The sequence below is a fragment of the Lygodium microphyllum genome, chromosome 27 (genome assembly GCF_053477565.2).
Source record: "Lygodium microphyllum isolate KBCC chromosome 27, Lygodium_microphyllum_v1.1.10, whole genome shotgun sequence".
Lineage (NCBI taxonomy): Eukaryota > Viridiplantae > Streptophyta > Polypodiopsida > Schizaeales > Lygodiaceae > Lygodium > Lygodium microphyllum.
In genome coordinates this window covers 18,235,218-18,243,622 of record NC_141161.1, presented here as the reverse complement: position 1 = coordinate 18,243,622, position 8,405 = coordinate 18,235,218, and the positions used below count along the sequence as shown (strand labels likewise).

General features: G+C 42.4%; 1 protein-coding gene across 2 annotated transcripts; it reads right to left on the bottom strand.

Moving 5' to 3' along the window:
* Positions 1–2,332: 2,332 nt before the first annotated feature.
* On the bottom strand, positions 2,333–8,160 carry LOC148012107 (protein kinase STUNTED-like). Of its 2 annotated transcripts, none has more exons than XM_087669298.1 (12): positions 7,544–8,160; positions 7,118–7,194; positions 6,875–6,999; positions 6,484–6,599; positions 6,029–6,349; positions 5,302–5,739; positions 4,933–5,187; positions 4,658–4,821; positions 4,460–4,539; positions 3,991–4,138; positions 3,751–3,903; positions 2,333–3,469 (listed from the first exon to the last, which is right to left on the bottom strand). In XM_087669298.1, exons 1-12 carry the CDS (start codon positions 7,764–7,766, stop codon positions 3,209–3,211), a joined length of 2,361 nt encoding a protein of 786 aa, XP_087525424.1. In that variant the 5' UTR covers positions 7,767–8,160; the 3' UTR covers positions 2,333–3,208. The 2 variants fall into 2 exon arrangements, with proteins under 2 accessions (XP_087525424.1, XP_087525425.1); XM_087669299.1 differs by having other exon boundaries at positions 7,118–7,204; positions 7,544–7,752.
* Between the last annotated feature and the right edge of the window lie 245 nt (positions 8,161–8,405).

Below are 8,405 nucleotides of genomic sequence, written 5' to 3'. Positions count from 1 at the left end.
TGTCGAGACAAATCCGGTTGCTTGCTATGATTGGGATTGTGGGTGGTGTGGGTCTGTGCATCATGATTGCAGCCGCAGAGCTCTATATTATGGTCACATAAGGATGCATTGTTATGTGTTCGGTGTGCTCCATAGTGCGTACATTATACAGGGGGGATTCGTCGACATGTGTTGATGGTTACAGAAGGTCCAGGCTTACGTGTGTTTAAATTGTGCTTACATGTGCCTAATTGTGCTCAAATGTACTTAAAGGCGATCAATTGTTCATGGTTACAGTGAAGATTGATTGCGCTTTAATGGCTTAATGCGGCTTGGATCAGCCAAGTTATCAGAAATCTGGCTCGCTCCAGCCCCCAACTCTCAAAGGGCACACAGGTTGCAGATGCATGGTGGTAGCCAGGTTGCAAAACAGATTTCAAGCTGGAGGAGCGGTCCGTGTAATCATCTAGCAATCTTCTCTCGTGCAGGAGAAGAGATGACGAATAGCAGGTTTATGAGCGGGGACTTTTTTCAGCCATGGAAGCAGGCATGTTTCAACATTCCATTATGGTATCGGATACAATTCATCACAACGCGGCTTCCTGTCTTCCTCTATGTTGTTGCTTGGAATGTAGAATAGTGCAAATATCCACCATTGTGGACTGACATGGTATTCTCTTTTTCCAATAAGTAGTTACATGAGAGATGATGATAGACAGATGGAAGTCCCTTACAGGACTGATTTGTACTGTGTAGTTTGCCTTGGGATACTTTGTCCCGAAAAGATGGAGGCATAGCTTGCAGGGAAGACAGAACTTTCTTCTTTGCATTGTTGAAAACATGCATCTTGTTGCATGCTGAGGAATAACGACCGAGTTTCGGAATCGATGACAGTCAACAACAGGCAAATAAAACGTGCAGTTATCTACTTCTCAGTGTGCCCATTATATCTGGACTGCCTATGTTTGTGTCTGTTCTGGACTACTAGTTTTTAGATCAAGTGAATCAAATTATATTGTTATTGTCGTTGCAACAGACATGTAGCATTGGAGCATTTTCAAATTTGAGAAATAAGAATGAGTGTAGGAATTAATGACACTCAACAACAGGGAAGTAAAACTATTAGTACCGACTTCCCATCGTACCCATTTCTGGGCTACCCATACATACATATATGCCTGTTTGTGGACTACCTGTTCTTGGGATCAGGTGAATCAAATTATCTTGTTCTCATTGTTGTAATAGAAATGTAAGTTTGGAGCAATTTCATGAAAGCATGAATGCATTCTTATTACTTATGGTTTGATCCTGCCACACTAGTTACATGTAAACTATGAAAGTTTAACTTGGCGAAGGTGATGATTGGAATCAAGGTGACTCTTGTTATTGCTCGGGATAAAGAGTAGTACAAACGAATGCACCAAGGAGAAGTTTATGCCTAAATGGCAGCACATAATCATGGAGCAATCCGATCAGGGGCTTTAGATCATCACTTGCATTTGCCGATTATGTGTGGAATATGAAGCATCTGAGCAACATGTGCTAGGTGGAAAGTTCACCTAAAATTCAGCCTGCTTTAAATCTTGTGAATAACACACCCATTGCATATACATAATGTAGAGGTTGATAACCACAGTTTCCTGTCTGGCCTGTGTGTTGGCCGCAGTTACGACGAATATCCTGAATTCTCCTGTATTACAGGCACACAAAGTCTGTGATGACATATTATGCTGGAACGGGCCTTAAATTAGCTCATGAGGCATGCACGCGCACGTATGCACACACGCACGCACGCACACACACACACAGAGAGAGAGAGAGAGAGAGAGAGAGAGAGAGAGAGAGAGAGAGGACCAAGAGGTTTTGAGTTCAATTCCCATATCCATACAAAAAAGCAAGATTCGAGCTGGCCAGTCTGCAGGTTGATTACCCAGTGGTTTACCGCTAGTTAACATAAACATCACAAATATGTGAGAGAGAGACAGAGAGAGAGAGAGAGCAAGATTCGAGCTGGCCAGTCTGCAGGTTGATTACCCAGTGGTTTATCACTAGTTAACATAAACATCACAAATATGTGTGTGTGTGTGTGTGTGTGTGTGTGTGTGTGTGAGAGAGAGAGAGAGAGAGAGAGAGAGAGAGAGAGAGAGAGAGAGAGAGAGAGAGAGAGAGATTACCCAGTGGTTTACCACTAGTTAACATAAACATCACAAATGTGTGTGTGTGTGTGTGTGTGAGAGAGAGAGAGAGAGAGAGAGAGAGAGAGAGAGAGAGAGAGAGAGAGAGAGAGAGAGAGAGAGAGAGAGAGAGAGAGAGAGAGAGAGAGAGAGAGATGGTCATATTGGTCACGTTTGAGCCTTATTAGGGTGCCAAATGGCTTCTATCATATTTACCGTGTTCTTAACCATAATGTGGCAGCTCCATGGCTTGATATTATTCATACAACTTTAGATACTGTCTGTGCATGACAGGTGTGACACTTTGTGTTTCAATATGGGGCTTTGGGAAGAATAGCCATGGTGGTTTTTTTGGATGTTTTTAGGCCATGCATATGGCTTTTTCACGACAGTCTTAGTTTCAAGATGGAGCTTTGGCAAGAGTAGCAGTCTTTTTTGGCTGCTTCTAACCTGTGGTTATGGCTTTTGCATGCTGGCCAGATTGCACATCACATCATTGGTTAAGACAACCACCTTCATTAAAAAAGGAGAGCAAGAGACATACATTGTAGTTGTGGGATTCTGCAATAAATAATTCTGTTTTATTCTTGAGGGTTTGGTGATATCCTTGTCATAAACAAACAGTGGGTTGCATGTATTACTCCATCTCAGGAGCTGTGGGGAGAACTGCATAGAGGGGATGCTTCAAACATGCCTTTACCATAGGAGCATCCCTTCACATGTGTAAGTTAAGGTATGTTGGTGGTCACATAATGACCCTGTGGTAATTTTGACTACAGGCTGTACATCATTTTCTGAGGGATTAGGATGGCTCACAGGTGTATCAACAGTTCCCCTAATCATCATCAGTAACCAGATATCTGATGACTCTAATGAATGAATAATATGACAATCAGAAGCTTTAACTGTGTGAATGCCAGAGTTTGTATTAGGATGGCTCACAGATGTATCAACAGTTCCCCTAATCATCATCAGTAACCAGAAATCTGAAGACTCTAATGAATGAGTAATATGACAATCAGAAGCTTTAGCTGTGTGAATGCCCGAGTTTGTAGTCATTCGAAGCTGCTTGAGCGGTTGTAGCGCCGTTGCAGGTACTCCTCCATCAACTTGCTTGATTGGGTGAAAGTAGTGCTGCTATCACTTCCCATCTGAGATGCTGCATCATCATCTAGACCAAGGAGAGCAAGTGTCAGGTGCGTACGGATATCACTTTCACCATAGCCAGGCTCATCAATGCCCCCATCTGGTTCTCTGCTTGTGCAATCTTGCTTAACTTCCAGAGCTTGGCATTCTCCAGTGAGCAATTTTAATATCTGACAATCAGTAAGAGAAGTTAGATTTTTCATAAAGTATCCTTCATTCTCTACTGCAGAGATGACTATCCACTGCCATATACAAAGCATATGATTGAGTGTGTAGCATGCAAGGAGACTTATAGGTTCCTCAATAGATTTTCCAGCTACAATCAACTGCAAGTCCACCCAAACGATTGTATATGCCAGGGCTTGGACTCACTTATGCCTAGTTAGCTAGAATTTAGCAGTTATCCTTGCTTGTCCCAGAGCAGATTGAATTCACATAGTAGTGGACGCACCCTTCCAATTCGTGGCCTTGCATAAGGTGACTGCTGCAAGCAGAGAGCAGCAGCACTCCTCATATTTCTGAGTTGGTTTGCATCATACACACCCTCTAATTTGGGATCAACCAACTGGAAAGTACTTGCTTCTTCTTCCAAAAGAGGCCTTGCCTATGTGACATAAAGCAAAGTCTCTCATTAGTTTAGGGGTACAGATCTTGTCTACAATGCAAAACCGAGGACTGCCCAACATCTTACCCACAGAACTAGATTTTCTTGGCCTTGGGATTTCCCTGATCCAATAGGATGCCTTCCAGTGACAAGTTCAAGCAGCACCACTCCAAAGGAGTAGACATCTGTTTTCTCATTCACTTTCCCATACATGAAATATTCCGGAGCAATGTACCTGTGTGAAATTGAATGCTTAATCACCATGAAGTTCGAATGAACTCATGCAGACACACATGTTTATGTAATACTGGACCTCCCTCTGGCCTACTAGCACAAAGCAATGCAATCACTGCTAAAAACATTGAAGATTATTTAACTGACAATGTTCTATCAGCACATATCTAATGATCTTAAAAACGTGTTACTGAACCTCAAGGATGTCAAAGAGTCTAGCTTGATCCATAAAAGTTAAGCAAAGGATCTTAGCAACTCTTTCCAGTTCTTCAGCAAAGCAAGGTCATTAAAATCAAACTACAACAAGACAATTTATACTTACCCAAATGTGCCTACAACATCACTGCATGTGATGTGTGAGGATGTTGAAGGGGCCCATTTCGCAAGACCAAAGTCTGTTAACTGTGACCAGAAGGCACAAAGTCCAAGTTTGTTAACACAGTCCATATCTCAGACAAACTAACATTTGCCAGGCAGCAAGTACTGAGAAAGACTACAAGGCAGTGTGGATAGAACAAACCTGTGGTTTCAGATCTGACAAAAGAAGAATATTTGAAGACTTTATATCTCTATGAATAATAGGCCGTGTGCAGCTGTCATGCAAGTATTGAAGAGCCTCTGCCACTCCCACAGCAACCTTGTATCGTACATCCCATGGCAGTACAATGCTTCCTTTGTTGTTAGCTACCGAAATAAGTCATAAAACAGTGGTAAGTACAAGATGATAAAAGATGGCTAGCTAAAACAGTGCGCCATGTTATTAATTATCTGACAATGTGGGTATAAGAGACTAACCGTGGTGCAGTCTTTGTTCAAGGCTTCCTTCAGATGCAAAATTATATACTAGCAAGTAGTTCTGCTGGTGTATGCAGTATCCAATGAGCTGAACAATGCTACCGTGCTTTAACCAGCTAATAATTTCAATTTCTGTGAGAAATGCTTGCTCGGAATCTGGTGCAGATGCATTCAACCGTTTCACAGCAACTGTGCGGCCATCTGACAGGACTCCCCTATACACCTGACTGCACCCTCCTCTTCCTACCAAATTGGCTGATCCCATGTCCATGAATCAGAATTGTTCAAATAATGCATGTAGTCTGAAAACACATAAATATGCGTGAACTTGGAAAACACATAAACAGTAGTGTGTGTTCATCACTGTACCTGTGGAAAAGTCATTTGTTGCAGTTTTAAGCTCAGTGAATGGGAAGTCCATAACAGGGTTGTTCTGGCTAGCTACCACATAGTTCCCAGTCTTGGGGATTGTCACTCTGAACTGGTCGTTGGAATTGCACTGATATTGAGATGTCTGCATCTTGCTTGCCATCCCTTTTTTTTGTTTCCCACCTGCATGCTTTGTGTCCTGTTTTAGGACCTCTTCTGACCTCTCTGGAAGCTGGAGAGCCCATTCCACCACTGACATTCTGCGAGCTTTTGTTTGCGGGTTTTCTAACTTAGTTAATGCAATTGACTGATGTAGAAAAGGCCAGCCAGAGGGTGTTCTAGTGCTGCAGTGTCTGTTGATAGGTCTGGACAGCTCAGTGCATGATCTTACGATGTTTGAGGATACTTCATCTGTATGCTTTTGTGTCTCTCTTAAACCTGGTACACACTTAATGAAAACACAATGTTGTGTAAGTTCTCTGGCATGCACTACACAATCTGTAGGTGCTTGATTTGAGCTCCAAGTTTCCAATTATTACATCCTTAGACATGTGGACAGGTGCTAGTAGCATTGGTCACAGTGGTGATCACACAATGATGTGCACAATAGGGTTTTGAGTCCTATAAGTAGGACTCGGCTACCATAACCCTAAGCTGCCCCAACTGTGACCAATGCTGCTAGCACCCATTCCTAGGTCCAAGGATGTAACACCAACATTGGTCTTACATTTATAGAATCCTTTTTGGTGCTGCCCAATCACATCTGCACATAAGGTTTGGGATGCCATGTCACACACTCTAAAACCTTGCATCTGCTGAGGTGGAACATACTTATAAGGATGGAGAACATGGAGAGGTGAATGGACAAATGCCTTGGATGGAGAGCTGTAAGAATTGTGTCCTCTATGCCATTTTGGCCATGCATGTTCTCTCATTTGTCTTTCTAATACATCAGTGCTTCTTGCTTGAACAAGCTGATGGGAATGTCTTTTGCAGCTGCAACTCGTTGTACACTGTTGGGTCACTGTTTTCACTCCCAAATTGCCATCTGCATGCAAGTTAACTTTGATGAGCCATATAAACTCGGGTTTGGATAGATGCATCTGTATAGGTTTTATGTTATAAGGGTTCTTATTGAACAACGTATATGCAAATTATCGCAACTAAAGTTGCAGGCCTCACCCAATCTTGGCAAGGTTCCTGCTTTTTGGTATATAACTCGTCCATGCTGAATAACTAGCACTGAGCAAGTGCAGGGCAGTCGTTTGGAGCAGTACTTCACCAATGAGAAAGATGAGCTGCATGGCAACCAACTCTAGTTCCCTTTAGTACAAGACAAACTGTGTAAACACTTCGTACAACGGAGAATGCTAGCAATTATAATATCCAGTTTCAATCATTTCATTGACGTATGTGGGATTTGTGCTATGAGCTGAGAGCAAGTATGCCAAGGCCACTCTCAGGATGAACAAATAAGGGAGGTCTTCTCGTCTCTTTCATTGGCCCGTAAGCCAGCCTATCATTTGCGCAAAATATTCACAGACAAAGCAAATCAGTATGTTGATTGTCATACCCCAATGGAAGCTGCCTGCCGCTTGTACTGCCTAGAATCAATCTAGCAGCATTATGGGTTTGGGATTCCTCTATCAGTGCTTTCCGCAAAGAAGATCCTTTAATTGTTCTCAGCTGTAAGTCAATCTGAAATAATATAGAGAACGAGAAATACTCCATCATATCCGATGCAATAGAAAAGGTAATGAGAGATAGCAGAAATTGGGCAAAAAAGAGAGACATGAATAGTTCAATATGAACTTGCCTTTTTGATGCTACAAAAGCCCTCATAGATACCAATGACTGAATTGAAGGCTTCATTCTGCTGCTCATTTCCATTGTCTGCAATGCTCTGAGGTTAATAGATGAAATACATTGTGATGAAATGGGTGAAAACCAGGCTTCTACTTCTTTGAGCTCCTACAAATGGAAACATGAAAACTTGGGGATATTTTTCAAACCCAGTGGAAGAACCGGCGGAAGATATTAAAGTATAATATGTTTTCATTGAAGACAGAAATATGCAAAAAGAACTATGGAGGAACATCTCAAAGTACAGTAGGTTTCCACTGATTGCAGAGACAGATAATCAAATTATCGAGGAATAAATCTCATTCTGCGGGTTGCGCAACGGTACAGTTCAATTCCAGTTAGAGATGCTTCATATGTGGATAAGATGGGGAAAGCTCACCTGCTTGAGCTTCTGATGAAAATGGGAGCGAATGCTTGGTAGAAGAAGAGCAGAGCGCGACATGAAGAGCGATTACACGATCGCCTGAGTTTGTGAACTTGGCCAAGGTCCAAGTGAGAAGCTCTCTGCTGCTTGCATTCAATTTCACCCCCACGATCACCACATCCGGTTTCTTCTTGTTCGTCTTGTGCTCGTTAATGCTGTCTCTTCCCCTGTGCTCCATGTCTACTTCCTTCTTGTTCTTGTTCTGCCCTTAATGCTCTAGATGAGATGCCATGGCGGCATTGCTTTGCAGGAGATGCGAAGGGATTGAGGCTTGCCAGCTTAATTGAGGAATGCAAGCAATGGAAAGTTGCGTGTTTTATGTTCATGTAGGATATGAGAGAGAGAGAGAGAGAGAGAGAGAGAGAGAGAGAGAGAGAGAGAGAGAGCTATGGCAGCTAACAAAGCTTGTGCTTAAACAAATGGCAACAACAAGCACACTTCATGCGCAATTCCTCAATGTGCTGACAAACCTTCTCAGCTAACAAAGCTTGTGCTTAAACAAATGGCAACAACAAGCACACTTCATGCGCAATTCCTTACAAACCCTCTCTCTCTCTCTCTCTCTCTCTCTCTCTCTTTTGCTTCACTCACTCACACGTCCTATGGATGTAAACCCATGATGAGATAGAAGAAAAGAAGCTCTTAAAATGGGCCCAGAATAAAGAACGCCCACAATGACATTAGGAGACTTCCCTTAGACTAAAGCCAAAAGATTCCAATCTTTTCTTATTTACAAGACAGGGAAAAAGGCGATCACGAGTGATGAGGAGAGGGAATTCAAAGGGGATTTGGGATTTTTGGAATGAATTGTGATGGG

Excerpts from the sequence above, each read along its gene's own strand:
- LOC148012107 (XM_087669298.1), bottom strand. The coding sequence starts at position 7,766 with ATGGAGCACAGGGGAAGAGACAGCATTAACGAGCACAAGACGAACAAG. Across the intron at positions 6,350-6,483 it reads AGGAACCTTGCCAAGATTGG|ATGGCAATTTGGGAGTGAAA; the intron begins GTGAGGCCTGCA and ends ACTTGCATGCAG. Across the intron at positions 3,904-3,990 it reads AAGAAAATCTAGTTCTGTGG|GCAAGGCCTCTTTTGGAAGA; the intron begins GTAAGATGTTGG and ends TATGTCACATAG.